Source organism: Puntigrus tetrazona, chromosome 17, assembly GCF_018831695.1.
Source record: "Puntigrus tetrazona isolate hp1 chromosome 17, ASM1883169v1, whole genome shotgun sequence".
Classification (NCBI taxonomy): domain Eukaryota; kingdom Metazoa; phylum Chordata; class Actinopteri; order Cypriniformes; family Cyprinidae; genus Puntigrus; species Puntigrus tetrazona.
In genome coordinates, this window is record NC_056715.1 from 16,969,693 (window position 1) to 16,987,356 (window position 17,664).

Genomic DNA, 17,664 nt, shown 5'->3' on the forward strand with positions numbered 1-17,664 from the left:
CATTCTTGTGTCTTAGTAATGCTTTCCCCATAAGGTCAATATTATCTTGCAATAAAAATCTTTTTCAGCAATTAATAATAAAAAAATGGATAGACCTACTTTACACAGCTCGAATTTGTATGAAAAAGAGTCTCTTTTCTATTAGATAGATAGATAGATAGATAGATAGATAGATAGATAGATAGATAGAGACTGTTACCTGATGTGAACTAAGACATTACTCTGAAACACAGAAGACTGTTTACTGATGTGGAGGATGAACAAGTAGTTTTTAAAAAAATCATTCGTGATCTGAGAACTGAACCAAAGCCACAGAAATACTGAAAATAAAGGTTAAAATAACGCGTGCAGCGAATCAGCTTGTGATTTACGCGACCAATCAAATCCTCGGAATCGCCAGCGGGGCGGGCTTTGTTCTTGACTAGTTTGACTAGTTAGAAACAGCTCGTTATTCTACACAAACAGTTAATCGGCAGGTGATCGGGCTCGTCATGGCGTGGTGTTCAGAAGAGAGCAGGTTTCTGGAGGATCTGAAGAGGAAGCGTGTTAAAGTCCGTCTCTCGGACACACAGATCAGCGGCGTGATCCAGCGCGTGACACACCGGAGGAGCGTGCTGCTGGAGGACGGTGAACACACACACACACACACACACACACACACACACACACACACACACACACACACACACACACACACACACACACACACACACACACACACACACACACACACACACACACACACACACACACACACACACACACACACACACACACACACACACACACACACACACACACACACAGAGACACACACAGAGACACACACACACACACACACACACACACACACACACACACACACACACACACACACACAGACACACACACAGAGAGACACACACAGAGACACACACACACACACACACACACACACACACACACACACACACACACACACACACACACACACACACACACACACACACACACACACACACACAGAGACACACACACACACACACACACAGACACACACACACAGAGAGACACACACACACACAGACACACACACACACACACACACACACACACACACACACACACACAGAGACACACACACACACACAGACACACACACACACAAACACTCACACACACACACACACGGACACACACAGAGACACACACACAGACACACACACAGAGACACACACACACACACAGAGACACACACACAGAGACACACACACACACACACACACACACACACACACACACACACACACACACACACACACACACACAGAGACACACACTCACACACACTCACACACACTCACACACACACTCTCACTCACACACACTCACACACACACTCTCACTCACACACACACTCACACACACTCACACACACACTCACACTCACACACACACACTCTGTTTACTGACCACAGCGTGGACACACCACTCACACACATCCCTTTCCTTCCTCAAGTATCTGAAGTGAAAAGCGGACGGAAATTTCCAGGCGTCAAGATCATCTTCGGACATGAAATTCTTAAAGGTAAACTGTATCATATAACACACACACACACACACACACACACACACATTCTACAAACTAAAAGCTTTCTTTTCTCCTACTTGTTTTTAGTGGAATTTAGCGGTTCTGCCAATCAAGACAGCCTGTGATTGATGAGTTTGAGTCATTTAAGGTCATGAGTAATGTTCCCGGTCAGAAGAGTTTGTTGACTCTGTTTATTTCTTGTATATTCAGTGTTGATGAAGAGCACAGATCTGAAGACTCGTTCAGGAAGAAGACCGCAGGTAACTGTTGTTGTGTTAACGTCTCACCTGTCTTCATCGGTGGATTAGTTCAGTCTTCTTTCTTCTCAGCGGATGAAGATGAGGACAGTGTGAGTTATGTCCTGATAGATGAGCTTCATGAGAAGTTTGGCCCTGCAGTGAGTTCAGTGATCTCGATCATCTCCTCTCCTCTCTATTCACATGGATAGGATCTCATATATTTTTCTTTTTCTTCTCAGGTTATGCACATCCAACAACAAAAAGTCGTCGCAATCGGGGCTGAGGTTTTTGGACAGATTGCACAAGAGAGACTTTGCTGGTTGCAGGTTAGTGGAATAGTAACGCTTTATACAAAATAGCTTCTTATTAATAAACAGGAAAATAACAATCTTAACAAACAAAAAAAGTTCTATATCAGCAGTAAAGCAGCTCTACTGTTAAAATCCATTTTAGTTAATCGTGTAATTATTCTATGGTTAAATGAAATTAAAAATGTTCAAAGACTAATTTATTGAAATCATGAAACATTAATTTTAATTTTAAAAACAATTTGTTTGAAATAAATATAATTCCTTTGTGTTCCATTTGAATTTCTCTGGATGAATTTAAAAAGCATGGTTTTGATTTATTCATCCAGACTTTTGCGACTATTTTAGCGACTGATGCCATCGTTCAGCTCAGTTCTGATTTATTTGTCTTCAGGAGTGTTGGTGCGCTCAGGTCTTATTAAACCCTCGTGAATGTGTGATGTTTGACAGGTTGCCACTAAGAGAGTCGTGTACCTGTTTGATCTGCTCCTGCTGGGCGCGCAGGCGTTTAAAAACGGCCTGTCCATGATCCTGGAGAACCCTCACATCCTGAAGGTCAGTGTTGTGGTCAGCAGAAGTGTTCTGAGGAGAGGTCTTACTCCGTCTTCTGACTCCTCAGGTGGTTCATGACGGCCGCTGCGTGTCCCGATGCCTGAGAGCGGAGTTCAGAGTTCACCTCACCAACGTCTTTGACACGCAGGTGCGTCTGACCTTATATATCCACCGCTTTGGAGCACAATTTTAAGAGATTTTTAATTCAATCTGAATGTTATAAAGTGATAAGAATATGTTTTGTATGAAAAGAAGGTGCTGAGTTGTTGAATAATTTTGTGTATAGAATGTATTCTTGTAGCTTCTTAAAACTGAACAGGTTCGTCCTTCTCTGCATCTTGAACAGTGCGACTGTTTATCAGTCAATGAGACGCTCATAAGACAAAATATCTTAGTGTTTTCTGAAGATGAATGAAGCTTTTACTGTTTTAGAACGACGTGGAGTAACACTTTAATCTCTGTAATGTTAAATCAGATTAATAATTTTTTATACTGCCATAATTTCACATTCAATGTTTAGATGAATAAGAGAACAACATAAAAACTGTATATTTTTCTAATCATCTTTATGACTGAAGGCAAGTATCATTGATACAAATACTACTGCTGTCTCTATAATATTATCATTTTTAATCTTTTAAACATCAATCTGGTTATAGCCGTTCAACATTAGTATTATTAAGTATTATTAACTGTCAAATGTCAATTTCTAATTTAAGTGAACAATCTTTACATAAACCCATTCTAATAAATGTACCTGTGCTCTTCAGCAAGTAGGAAATGTACAGAGTTTGAATAAAGTTATCAAACTCTAAAGAATCTTTAAATGTGCTTCAGATTACAGATAGCCTAGGATTAAACACGATTAAAGAAAACCAGTTTGAAGGATCTTGGTAAAATAATTTCTTAATATTCTAAATCTAGAGTGAAGGTGAGTGAGGTGTAGTGCTCCCTCAGAAGTGCTCACTCTGTGCTGCTCTGCAGGTGGCTGATCTCATGCTCTTCTACAGAGAGACCGGAGGCTTTCTCCCGGACCGGGTCAGCTCTCTCCAGGAGCTCCTCCGGCTTCATCTCAAGCTGCCCGTCTCTGACCTTTCACCCCTGCGCTCCAAAGAGCTCCGGCGCAAGGTCCGAAACAATCCGGGTGTCATTAGGGCAGCTGAACATTAAAAGTGTGATAAAGTGATAAAGCACCGTTTCTCAGCTAGTCCTCGAGGAAACCTCTGTTTCTCTGTTCCTGTGTCTCAGCCTGGTCTTTAAGAAGCACTGCGTGATAAAAGTAATACATCTTTTCCTGTTAGTTGCTTTATTGTAGTCTAATGTTGAAAAACATTGTAGTAATACATCTGTACTGTATATTCAAACATTTCATACACTAGTGTTCAAAGACTTGGGATCAGACATATTTTAGAATACAATTAAAAATAATGGTTAACTCTTAATATACTTTAAAAATGTGTTCCTGCGATCAAAGCTGAATTTTTAATACCACACGATTCTTCAAAAATCATTCTAATATGATGATTTATTATCAACATTAAAATATTTTTGAGTATTCTTTGAATAAAAAAAGAACAGAATTAATTTTTAACAATACACTATTCAATGTACACTATAGAAATTAATAAAACGTGAAGAAAACATGTACTTAAAATATTTATATTTTGAATAAATGCTGATTTTTAAATTTTTTGAATGCTGAAACATTTTATTCATAAAATAATCCTAAAACAGAACGTCTCCCAGGTTTAATCAGTATAAAGCATCAGAAGCAGGTTCCATCAGATGAGTTTCTTGTTCTGCTGTCTCTTCTCTCCAGGAGTGTCCCGAGGTGTGGTACGTCCGTCCCGCTCCACCTGCCCTCATGAACATCATGGCCGCTTCGGTCAGTCATCTTCTCCCGCTGCGCCTCGTGCTTCTGGACGCCCTGATGTCAGATTTCACCATTCTGGTAGACGCTTATATGAGCAGCTGTCACCACCAGTCTCTTCAGACTGAGCAGGTGAGAACACACTTATATTATTTATGTCTCCACATTTCCTCTAAAGTGCTCCGGTTATGGATTTTTCAAAGTGAGTTTTCATGCGGTGTTTAACACAGCTCTAAATGAATGGGTTTAAATCTGAAAGCGCACCCTGTATAAAGTCATTGTGCCTCAAAAGAAAGTCGACTCTGAATCATTGAAGCAAATTATTTTTAAAAAGAATCTCTAGCCGTTTTGTGTTAACTCGACATGAATGATTAGCACTGGTTGGTCTGGATGAAAATGCAGATTCATTCCTCACCACTAGGTGTCTCTTTAGAAGCGTAAAATATCTGTTTCCTCGGTAACGCTGAAGGCAAAGCAGCACTTTATCAGACATTACAGACATGATGAGATGAACACGAGCGAGTGAATGGAGTGGACTGTGTTGGTGTCGTGGTCTCAGGGTGAAGGAGCGCTCCCAGCGGTGGTGGAGGAGCTGTTAGCGGTGCGTCAGGAGCGGATGGACTGGGCGGCTCGACGGTACTCTCTGACCGACGCCGGCCTGCTGAGACGCTCCAGCTTCACTCACACCGAAGTTACTCTAAAAAAGCCTGATAAACCTGTTTGAACTTTTTTTCTGTAAAAGAAATGTTTTCAAAAGAAGATGGAAGTTTAGTTTGTTCAGCTGGAGTTCTTTACACTCAGTTTCTTAACTCTGTGAAGAGTGTTTTGTTACAGGTTTGGTTTGTATTAAAAAGCCTGTTCTGCCTCCGTGTCCAGGTTGTGTGAGTCGGTCCTGTAGATCTGTAGTGTTGTGTGTCCAGGCCTTCAGACTTCATTACAGCAGTCCTCCTCACAGACTCAGACTCCAGACCAAGACATTTAAGAGAGATACGTTTATAAAGAAATCATCCTGAACTTGGTCTTACGATCATTTCTCAAATATATTTATGTGTGTTTCATAGACTGAACGTACGAATAGGAAACACACATACTGTCTTTTAGATGTGATTTAGTTTTACTACATAATACATAAAAATACTCTAAACTTCAGGTAGACTTAAGTGTGATACTATATAAAGATAATGCAATCCTCAGTTCACATCAAAGTTTAGATTTAATATTAATAAATTTGCGCACAAGTAATAAAGTTATATAATTAGAATTTTTATTGTCTTGCGCAGTCAGTAAATATCTTAACAGATTTATACTAGCTCTGAAATAAATGTATAGTAAATTTGAATCAAGTCTACAGGAGCTCAGTGTGTTTATGCAGCTCTCAGCTCACGCGACACGGGTCTCCCTCTGCGAGCTCTGTCTTCCCCGCACACCGAACACCCGCACACCCGAGCACCCGCACACCCGAGCACCTGTACACCCGCACACCCGAGCACCCGTACACCCGAGCACCTGTACACAAGCACACCCGTACACCTGCACGCTGACAGAGGATCCTCACAGCTTACATGCATCGTCACTGAAGTTTATAATTACGTCTCTGTTTGTCTAGTGTTTAAACCATTAGCTCTCCAGAGACTCATGCACGCTCATCAACTTCCTCTTTGTGAAAAACAAAAATACACAGCGTGATCAAACATGTAATTACAATTTTGAAAAAACAAAATGTCAAAAAAATTCCCCTCCACCGCTAAAATAATAAAACATCTTCCTTCATCTATAAGAGAGGAATTCACCCCATTTTCAAAAAAGAAACTCAGGCCATGAATAAAAATCCTTTCTGGATATAATTCTACATGTTAAAAAGAATGCTTTTATCATGTAGATAACAGAGAAAATAAAGAAATAATTTTTATTTTAAAATAAAAATCGATGCTAGAGTTCTCTATTTTATTCTGTTGCTCTTCTATACACACGATGTTCAGACACTTATACTAGAGTATAGGAAATGTCTCTCTTTCTCTTAGAAGGGACTTTTTTTTATTTTTGCTTGGATTTGCTTTCATTATCCATAAATGTAAACAATGCCTCGGAATCGACCGTGAAGCCCACAGAGGGGCCCCGGGACCACTTGCTAAGGGTGATGTGCCCGTCATCAGATCCTCTTCCTCCTCGTGTCCGAGAGACGTCTCCAGTCTTCATCAGACTCTTCTCAAGGAGTCCCGAAAGATGCCACTGACATGCGTTATGATGATAAATGATTGTTCTGAATGCTGTTCTGCTCGAGGAATACGTGTTCACCTCAAAGTTTAATATATAGTATGGGTTTTATCAGAAAAAGTTTTGGAAACTGTTTATAAACTTTATGACCTGTTCAACTTTATAAAAGAACCCCTGGCTCCTCTGAAAACGAATTAAAATAAAACGTTTTTATTTTATTATTAATATTTTTTTGTCCTTTAGAGGCATCTGGTTGCAGGATTTGACTGATACTAACAGACCGTGAAGAGGAGGAGGAGGAGGAAGAAGACGATGAGGAGGAGGAAGAGGAGGCGTCTCGGCGGGACGGAAAGGTAGCCCTGCTCTGTTTCTCCTCTCAATGAGGCACGGAGCTCAATTAGCATTTCACAAGTCCCTTTCTCCTTTCTCCCGCTCTTCCCCGCGGAGCCGCTGCTTTCTGCGGGATTGTCCTGCTTCTGGCCCTTGTCTCCGTTGGCAGGGTGACAGTATTCGAGTGTGCAAACTTGTGCCATTGTCCCCCGGCCAGAAGGAGCCATGGAGACCCACTAATATGACACAGGAAAATGTTTGCTGATGGCAATTCTATGGGCTTTGTCTAACTCTTTCTCTTTCACGACGACTCGATTTAAGTCTCAGAATGTTTGACTACAAATGCGAGAGTGCTCTCCGGCTCCTCCGCCTTTGTCCCGCGAGGTTTGAATGAGTAATTCAGCTTTTGTGTGGCTCGATTGAGGGGGCAAACAGAAAGACAAGATTCTTGAGCGCTCAGGCCCCCTTTCCATGGTTATGCGCACATCTCCTCCTCCCCCGGACGGCGCAGCTTCAGATCGGAGGAAAGCGAGGCGAAGGCGCTCCAGAGACCCTCGCTCCGAGACCAGCCCGCGGACCCGGAGCGCCGGTTACACCGGACAAACGCCGCCTCTGCCCGCGGTTCCTCGGGGATTTCCATGACGACAGCGTGCGGTGGCAAAGAATCCGACACCGGGATCTGAGCGGCGCATTGTGAGGAGAGTGAGGGCGCTGATTGGCTCAGGAGAGCACCGTAACTACACCGAGGCTGTTACGGAGGCCAGAGCTGGACAGCGCTCCCGATGCGCGCCTGGCTTCATCCTCGCGGCGGGTCTGTACGGGACTGAAGATGTGCTGCTGAGGGGCGAGAGAGCGCGATGGCGAGCTCCGACAGCGAGGTCAAGACGCTCCTGAACTTCGTCAATCTGGCGTCGAGCGACATCAAGGCGGCTCTGGACCGATCCGCGCCCTGCAGGCGCTCCGTGGACCACCGCAAGTACCTGCAGAAGCAGCTCAAGCGCTTCTCGCACCGCTGCGCCAAGGGGCCGCGCAGAAGCAGCGACGCGACGCTCGCCGAACTTTCCGCGGATAACGCTCCGCTCCGCGCCGGGGGAGACGCGCGTCTGAACGCGGCGGGGCAGATCCCGATGCGCGAGCGGCAGCTCCCCGCGTCCTTCTGGAAGGAGCCGCGCTCCACCTCCGGCGGCCAGCGTCTGGAGCACCTCCTCAAGAGCGACGCGAGCGGGACCGTGCGCGTCAGATCGCCGGCGGCGAGAGCCAAGACGGTGTATGAAGACTTTAACGCGAACGCGCTGCTCTCCGGTAACGCGGGGTGCGCGTGCGCGTGCTGCTCGCTCCCTTGCCGCTTTCTGCTCCCGCACGCGCACGAGCTCAGGAACAGCGCGACGGAGCGCGACGCAGAGATCGCGCGCAGCTTCATGGACGGACTGCAGCGCAGCGGCGCGCACGTGGTGATCAAACCCATCCCGACCAAACCCGCGCCGCACGCCTCCGCCTTCAGCGCGCTCGGCTTCATCTAGTGTTCAGGCACGAGAGAACGAGTAGTGGAACGATTTCAATTACTTTATTAAAGTAGTGTAACTGATTACTTCTGATTACTTCTTGATTACTTTTCTAAATTTCTAACCTGACTGTTCATCTTTTTTAAACACGTGAAGCAGGCCGGGTTAAACTCAGTACTCAACACTGATTCTGTCAGAAGTCCTTCATCCGTGGAACTGAGATTATGATAATATACTTTTAAAGCGCAGACACCACAGAATCAGACTTTAGCACCTCTTTTTACTTTGAGCATAAATACAGATCTAAAACATAACAAGAAATAGTTAAAATAGTTATCAAGACAGGAAACACATGCTAAAAACAGGAAATGAATCTGGAACCGGCGTGTTCTAAACTCCTGGAACATGGCTGTCTCATGTTTTAGATCAGTCAGTGCAATTCATTAAAGATATAACTCCCTTTGTAATTGATAACATTTCCAAGTAACTTGACATTTCTTTCCAGCGACGCTCACTGATCACAGCTACATGAACTGTTTCCTGTAACTCCTCTGCAGCACTGGTTTAACCTGTTACTGACTCCAACCTGATCAGCTTTCATGATCGATCGACTTCAAGCACTTAAAGTACAGATGTAGCAAGAATGAAACACGTGTAGAGATTTTTATGGACTGAAGATATTAAAAGATCATCCGCAGGAGACGGTGTTGTGTTTTTGTGTGAGCACAGCATTTCTGTGGTTTCTACAAACTCTTCTCTGGACAGCAGACGGTGTCAAGAAACACATCGCTTGTCTCTTCCAGCTCAAACATCAAACAGCATGATTATACTGTTGTTACGTGATCCAGATCTTGTGCTAAATTAGCTGATTAAATCTGGTAATAATTGACAGGTTTACACGGTCTGCTAATTAAAGGAATGACAGCTCTTCAGGAGCTCAGACACTCAGAGGAGGAGAGAACGTTCATTCTGTAAACATCAAGATTATCAGTCTACAAAAAAATCTACATTGTGTCAAGAACAAACAGAAGTCCACGTCGAGCCAGTGTTTATATAATTCTAGAAAGTGTTACAAGGGTTCTTGATTTAAGAATTATATAAACACTGGGAGTTTAATACTTTAAAAAACATCAAGATAAATTAAAAAGTTATAAATACATAAAACACAGTCCAAGGCAGACAGGAGTGTCTGAGCGAGTGTCCTGCAGGTTAGTGTTGAGCTAAAGGCCCCTGGAGCTCAGGTACTGCAGCATGGGGCCCGGCAGCGGCAGGGACCCCACACACCTCAGTCTCTCCGGCCCCAGCTGCTCTCGGATCTTCAGCCGACAGAGATGTGATAGAGATCGTGGAGACGCTGTGAAGACAAACATCACACCGATCGAGGTCAGTCTGAAGACCTCACAGACACACACACACACACACAGTTTTTTACGTGTCATCTCATAAACATAACACAGAATATCTAACAGAAGCACTAACAGCTTGTAACACTCCAAAGAGAAAGAAAGGGTTGAAATCGCTTTAATGTGATAATCTGTTAAACGGATTTATTTCTGTGAAGCGCAGCTGTATTTTCTGCATCATTACACCAGTCTTCAGTGTCACACAATCATAATCAAAATTCAAAATCAAAATCATACGTTTTTTAATTTGCCGCTACAAGTATTATTATTATTATTATGTTGAAAACAGCGGAGTAGATTTTTTCAGGTTTCTTTGATGAAGAGAAAGTTCAGAAGCATTTATCTGAAATAGAACTCTTTTGTAACATTATAAATGTCTTTGTGATCACTTTTTAATCCTTCAGTTTAAAGCATCCTTCCTCAATAAAAGTGTTCGTTACTATAATTTCATTTTGAAATTTCATGAATGAAATATTTTACAATGTTACTGTATTTTGGATGAAATGTAGGCTTGGAGAGCAGAAGAGAATGCTTTAAAGAACATGACAAATCTTCCTGTTCAAAAGCTCAGGTCAAAGGTCAAATAATCACAGTGATTGTATTGTAGTGCATGACTGCCCAGATGCTGGTACACTCACATGTTTTCTGTTTAATGCTCGTCCACTCGGGCTGGTCCAGAAGGAGATCTCTGATCCTGCTGCAGAGCCGAACGTTTCCCACATAGTCCAGCAGCAAATCAACGAGCCGTCCAGCCGAGTGCCTCCACGCAGACGACGAGATCCAGTCACAAAACTGAGTGAACAGATCGGCACAGTCAGGGCCTTTTGACCCGCTAGAACAGTGCTTCCCAACACATTTCACACCTCTGCTTTGTCTTTCAGGTCCTGATGATCTCAGGTGTGTTTGATTAAAGAGACATGGGAAACAGGCAGAGTCAGGAACGTGGTTGGGAACCACTGCTCTGTAGTATATATTATGTTCTAACCACGTGCGTGGACACACACGGACATATGTACGCACACACAGGCACACACACACGCACATGTCCATAGACATTTTATAAATCAGGTTATCAGAGTGATTTCTTCATGAGATCAGGTGTGAGGGGAGAGCGGGGAAAGTACTTCACTGACCACCTTGCAGTGACCGTATTATGGGTTATGAAAGGATCATACTTTGGTTTTGGAAGTCCCCAATAACAGGTTGACATGCATGCAAGGACAAAACATCTTCATTCTCTTATTACATGCATGTATTTTTCCTTCAAAAATTCCTAAACAATTTGTTCAACAATTCATTTTTCTGAACCCCTCAGAGGTCGATTGCATTTAAAGCAGTGTTTATGAGCTTTTCATGCTCTAAAAGCGAAGAATGAATTATCATTTTCATTCAGACCACTGCAGAAACATCAACAAATAGGCGACGATATGCCAATGTTTCATTCTGATGTCAACACAAAACGGCTGGGCACTTGTGTTAAAAACTGCTCGTTTAAGATAATAACTTTTGCACTTTTAGATTGAAACTTTGCAGGATGTGTTATTCACTTAGAGCTGTGTTACACATCACATTTTCTAAAATCCACAATAGGGGCACATTACAGACGTCCCTTATTTTTTCATAATTACAAGGAAATAAGCAGAAATGAATTGTTGCCCCATGGCAGCTCAGGGTTAGCTGCTTGAAGCCAGCACTGACCTCTACCTCTCCATCACTGGGGTCTCTGAGGTGTGTGTGGCAGCTGAAGCAGGCCCGGGCGTCGCAGCCGTGGTCCAGCAGGCATTGCAGCAGGTCCAGCTGATGAGTGTGCCGCAGCAGCGCTGGGAGGCCCTCTGCACGGGCCCCGTGCTTCAGCAGCAGGGCCACGGTCTCCAGACAGCCGTGACGCGCCGCCAGCAGCAGCGGACTGCTGGGGTCAGTGTTGGGGTCGGCCCCGGCCCTCAGCAGAGCGGCGGCGGCCCTCGTGTTCCTGGCAGCGACGGCGCAGTACAGAGCCGAGACCCGGCGGTCCTGGAACCCAGCGGAGCGCTCCGGAGACAGCTTGCTGTTGACATCGAATCCACACTCGATCAGCAGACTCAGAACGGCCCGCCGGTCGTGCTCCGCCGCCAGATGAAGAGGAGAGATCCCACTCCGCCGGACCCTCACCCGGCTGCTGACCGCGAGCAGAGACGACACTATCCTGACAAACAGTTCAGAGATTAGCCAGAAATCAACACACTATTAAACTTCTTAAAGGAACTATTCACTAACAAATAAAATGTAGATCAGGATGAGTGTGTTTCTTCATCAGATCTGGAGAGATGTGTCTCTGCATCAGTGTCTCAGTAATGGATGTGAATGGGTGCCGTCAGAACGAGAGTCTGATAAAAACATCACAATAATCCACAGTCCATCAGTGAACATCTGGAGAATTATATTTGTTTAGAACTGTCCTGGAAACACTGCTTGACCGGAGCAGATTTCACTCCTGATTCAGACCCGAACACTTTTTTAATGCAGGAATTGTGTTATTATGGATAATGAACTTAATGAATTAGTTTCATCTTCTGTCTTCTCCTGATGTCACCTGATGGACTGGAGTGCTGTGGATTATTGTGATGTTTTTATCAGACTCTCATTCTGACGGCACCCATTCACATCCATTACTGAGACACTGATGCAGAGACAGATCTCTCCAGATCTCAGATGGCCTGAGCGTGAGCACATCTTCATCTGTTTGTGTGAGCACAGCTGTGGACTGCAGTGATCCTGTGGCCGGTCGGCGTCCAGCTGTCGTGTGTGTGAGTGTCAGGAGCAGCTGCTGTAACACACAGTTCTTACTCGCCGTGTCCGTGCTGGCTGGCGATGTGCAGAGGCAGGAGCCCGGCGTTGGTGGCTTTGTTGGCGTCTGCGTGATGTTTGAGCAGAAGCTTCACTGTTTCTGTGTGACCGTGTCTGCAGGCCTCAGTTAAAGCCGTGTTCCCGTCACACGTCTGAGCGTTCACACCAGCACCTGACGGACAAACACAACCATTGTGTTTGAATAAACAGCTAATTTCCTGTTCTGTGTTTTATATCTGCTGTTGCAGCAGCTAGTTTCTTTTTGCTAGGTTTTAGTTAGCTATCACGTTCATGTCATGATGAAATATTAATTCTAACTATAATTTTAAAACTCTATTTAAAAACACACTGTGTTTGGTATGGAGTAGCACAGCCTTAGTTTTGTCCACTATAAAACAGTGCATTTTACAGAGTCTTGGTCCACACTCTTCTGGACCATCTTCACATGTGGCTTCTCTTCTCATGATAGAGCTTTAGTTCTCATCTGCAGACGACTCGGAGGACGGTGTTTACCGACAGAGGTTTCTGGAAGTATTCCTGAGCTCATTCAGTAATGATTGGGTCAATGACAGAATCATGTGACGAGCGATGAGTGTCTTCTGAGGATCTGAAGACCACGGGCATCCAACAAACATCTTCAGCCTTGTCCCTTACACAGAGATTTCTCGAGTTTCTGTTAATCTTTAGATGATGTTATACACCGTAGACGATGAGATTTGCAAAGCCTTTTCAATTTGACGTTGAGGAACAGTGTTTTTAAAGTGTTCCACAATCTTTTTCTGCACTCTTTCGCAGATTAGAGAGACTCTGTCCATCTTTACTTCTGAGAGACTCTTCCTCTCTAAGACATGCCTTATAGCTAATCATGTTACAGATCTGATGTCAATTAACTTAATTAGTTGCTAGATGACCTTCCAGCTGAATCTTTTCAAAATTTCTTGCTATTTTAGCCCTTTGTTTCCCCGTGCCAACTGGTGACCTGTAGCAGGCATCAAATTTGAAATAAGCTCATTTAGTGTGTAAAAGTGTAAAATGTCTTCCTTTATGTTCTCTATGTTCTGTCGTGATTCAAATATTGACTGTGATTTGAAAGTCTTTTAGTTTTAATTTTATTTCAATTTTAGGTTGTAATTGTTTCCCCACAGCTTGCAAAATGTGTAACAAAATCATTACTCTACAGAGGAAAACAGACATTGAACATGTCTAAAACTAGGTATTGTGAACTAGGTATAAGAATAGAATAGTTTATAGCATAGTTCTCACTGCAAAAAAACAGTTTGCAGAGAAGTTTTTTTAAAAACAGGACAGCAAAGTGCCTGCTACTACTGATGATAACAGACGATCCTAAGTGATTGCATGTTAGCACATATAACAGTAGAGTACCGTTGTGGATGAGGTACTCCAGCGCCGCAGTGTGTCCGTGTCGAGCTGCTTCTACGGCGGCTGTGATGTCGTCGGCGTCGCGGGCGTCTACAGCGGCTCGAGCCTCCAGGAGCGTCTCACAGAGCGCAGAGTTCCCTCGCCTCGCCGCCTCATGCAGCGCCGTCCGGCCGCGATAACAGCGCTGATTGACCGCCGCCCCGAACGCCAGCAGCAGCTTCACCGCTCCGACGCTCTCCCGTTCACACGCTAAACAACACACACACACCGTTTAAAACACTCCGGCTGAACAACACTGTCTTCTGTACAGCAGTGAGTTATGAACGTGTTCACCCTCAGGCCATCTGAGACATAGATGAGTGTGTTTCTTCATCATATCTGTAGTGTCTCTGCATCAGTGTCTCAGTAATGGATGTGAATGGGTGCCGTCAGAATGCATAATTCCTGCGGTGAAGAAGTGTTCTGGTCTGAATCAGGAGAGAAATCTGCTCAGATCAAGCAGTGTTTACAAGACAAAATAAAACCTCTCTAAACTAATATGTGTCTGATTTTTGATGTGAGAGACAACAAGAGATGCACTTCTTCACTGGAGGAAGAGTTGTTATGGATTATGGACTTGAGTTAAAAACATCTTAATGCTGGATTAGTTTGATCTTCCTTCTTCTCCAGATGTTCACTGATGGACTGTGGATTATTGATGATGTTTTTATCAGACTCTCATTCTGACGGCACCCATTCACATCCATTACTGAGACACTGATGCAGAGACACATTTCTCCAGATCTGATGAGGAAACTCATCTACATCTCAGATGGCCTGATATACATGAGGACATTGTTCTTAAACTAAACTGAGGTGGATATTGACACTGTTACCTTTATAAAGAGGTGTCTCTTTGTTTTTGTTGCTGATGTCAGGGTCGGCTCCTGCTTCCAGAAGACTCCTCACACACTCCAGGTGTGGGCCGTGAAGGGCGAGCAGCAGCGGCGTCTGCTCCTGAAGCGTGCGTTTGTCTACACACACTCCAGGATCTGTCTCACACACACACACACACACAGCACGCTTCATCAGTGACCAACACTGACTAACACAATTAAATTCTTAAGGGCCTTAAGAGCCAGAGCACAGGAGCAACTCAAACTCGTCAGACAAGTTTATTTGGAAATTCCTCAGAACGATCTGTGAGAAAACGCCCCCATGGGTCACGGTGTGTGATGCAGTGGTCAGGTGTGTGTCCGGCGGCTCTCACCTGTCAGCAGAGTCCTCACAGCGAGCGCCTGACCGCGGTGAGCCGCTTCATGTAGATCCGTCCAGCCGTCTTCACTCACGCTCCACACATGTGCTCTTCTCACAGGACAGCTGACTCTGCAGGATCCGGAGCACGAGAATCAGCCTCAACAAATCTGTCTGTGTTTAGTGTCTGTTATAGTGCAGGGTCTGACTCTCACAGAAACATTTGTTTTCTCTAACAGTGCTTTTTTAAAGGATTTAAATTGAAACAGTTTTTGTCAGTTCTGTCATCCTGATTACATTTACATGAATAAGAGGCAATAAGACAAGACTCCATGAAGACAGATCTTATTGTATACATTTTCCTACTTTTTGTGTTTGATTAATTGTGTTTCGTCAGCGTTACATTTGCCCAACAAACCCTGGAATCAATTTCACTGTGACAACTTACCCCATCACACAGATGAGCCTCTACAGCGGTGGCCGTGTGTCTGTGTGTACAGTGTGTGTTTAGAGACGTTTCAAAAGCAAACCACAAAGACTGACAGGAAAAAAAGTGTGACAGCGGACACCGGTCTCGAAAAGATAAGTGTCTTTTCTCCAAAGCAATGCCAGCTGAAGATCACCAGACACAAATCACACACCAGCTGTCATAAACTGAACCCAGCTCACTGGATCAGCTCTACTACTGGACTAACAGCGACAGTAAACACACACACACACACACACACACACACACACACTCACCGTGACGGGTCTGTCTCGTCCTGGTTCGCAGCTCCTCCAGATAATAACGATGTTTTCTGCGGCGACGAGCTTCGTTTCGTGTCGCTCGATCGAAATAATGCGATATATTCGGCGTAAGAGAATCGTGTCATCCTGTTATTGTCACACAGACAAAGACGCTCGATCCGCGCGCGCCTGCCTGCGTGTGTGTGTGTGTGGACGCCAGTGTATGAACACACACACACACACACACACACACACACACACTCGAACGCTCAGCTGTTCGCTGGGTTAATTTTAGGCTGCTCTTGACACGTGAGGGCTGGAGTTTACCTTATTTGTCGACCCACTCCGCCAGCTCAGATAATACTAGATAAGCTCTGAGAGGAATTACTGAGAAATGAGGATCAGATCAGGGCCTGCAGTCAGATGGAAGAGGCTTTTGTTTCGCTTCCTTACGAGCTTTCCTCAGAAACCAACAAAGAAGTGCAGAGCTACACGAGAACTGACCCTTCCAGTCGACAGTGAGGGTCATTCCTGACACAAATAACACGGATATCTGTTATCTGTCTGTTACTGTCATGGATCAGATCAGGACAGTGCTGGTATTCAGCCTGTTTTTCTCGTTTCAGAGATTTAGCCAAACTGGTTTTGTAAATTTGCATGTTACTTGTTTATTCATGGGTCATGCAGCATTTATGACATTTAAGATATTCATGATGTCATAAATGATGTGCTGTTAAATGATCAAGTGTTTTCACATATTTTTACATACACATGTGAAATGGAAATGTGTGTATGCGTGTGTGTGTGTGTGTGTATCCTTGTCTCTGCAAGGATAGGAATACCAGTAAATTTTGACCCTGTGGGACATTTTTAGGTCCCTATGAGGAAACAAGTTTATAAAATATGCACAAAATCAAAAATCAAAAAATGTGAGTAGTTTCCTGTAAGAGGTAGAACAATAACACACACAGTCTGTACAGAATAAAAACATTACATCTATGGAGAGTCCCCATAAGACATGAAACGTGAGTGTGTGTGTGTGTGTGTGATGTTCAGATCGTCCAGCTGATGCCTTTTATGGACATAGTCCACTCTGTTTGGCTTCACTTACACTCATTAGAGCAGGACTGATGAACTGACAAGACGTTTTCCAGCACTGTTACATTTCTATTAAAACCCATGACATCTAAACGTCAAACAGGCCTCAGTCTCCATGTGAAACATTGACGGGTCATTTTACAGTGTTTGACATTTTGAGCTGTATTTACAGTACAGTAATGAACCATGGATGTGTGTGTGTGTGTGTGTGTGTGCAAGATGAATCAGATCTACTTCTATCTGTCTTTTAATGAGAAACACCAGCAGCATGCACCATGTTTTTTCTCTTCTGCTCATCTATACCACATTTATTTAATATATTTATTTTTCAGGATTCTTTGATGAATAGAAATAAAAAAAACAGCATTCAAACTGTTGTAATATCAGAAACGTTTTTTACTCTCACTTTTGAG

At 43.9% G+C, this 17,664-nt stretch overlaps 2 protein-coding genes across 4 annotated transcripts; one reads left to right on the top strand and one right to left on the bottom strand.

Moving 5' to 3' along the window:
- Positions 1-405: 405 nt before the first annotated feature.
- On the top strand, positions 406-5,410 carry exd1 (exonuclease 3'-5' domain containing 1). Of its 2 annotated transcripts, XM_043263406.1 has the most exons (11): positions 406-627; positions 1,499-1,567; positions 1,658-1,691; positions 1,781-1,830; positions 1,900-1,967; positions 2,049-2,135; positions 2,568-2,672; positions 2,737-2,817; positions 3,654-3,797; positions 4,489-4,671; positions 5,099-5,410. In XM_043263406.1, the coding sequence occupies exons 1-11, from the start codon at positions 492-494 to the stop codon at positions 5,261-5,263; spliced, it is 1,122 nt and encodes a 373-aa protein (XP_043119341.1). In that variant the 5' UTR covers positions 406-491; the 3' UTR covers positions 5,264-5,410. The 2 variants fall into 2 exon arrangements, with proteins under 2 accessions (XP_043119341.1, XP_043119342.1); XM_043263407.1 differs by lacking the exon at positions 3,654-3,797.
- Positions 5,411-8,845: 3,435 nt separating this feature from the next.
- On the bottom strand, positions 8,846-16,413 carry asb2b (ankyrin repeat and SOCS box containing 2b). Of its 2 annotated transcripts, none has more exons than XM_043263879.1 (8): positions 16,169-16,412; positions 15,441-15,556; positions 15,067-15,222; positions 14,195-14,440; positions 12,812-12,983; positions 11,687-12,170; positions 10,627-10,780; positions 8,846-9,939 (listed from the first exon to the last, which is right to left on the bottom strand). In XM_043263879.1, the coding sequence occupies exons 1-8, from the start codon at positions 16,297-16,299 to the stop codon at positions 9,806-9,808; spliced, it is 1,593 nt and encodes a 530-aa protein (XP_043119814.1). In that variant the 5' UTR covers positions 16,300-16,412; the 3' UTR covers positions 8,846-9,805. The 2 variants fall into 2 exon arrangements, with proteins under 2 accessions (XP_043119814.1, XP_043119815.1); XM_043263880.1 differs by having other exon boundaries at positions 9,801-10,001; positions 10,622-10,780; positions 16,169-16,413.
- Positions 16,414-17,664: the final 1,251 nt, after the last annotated feature.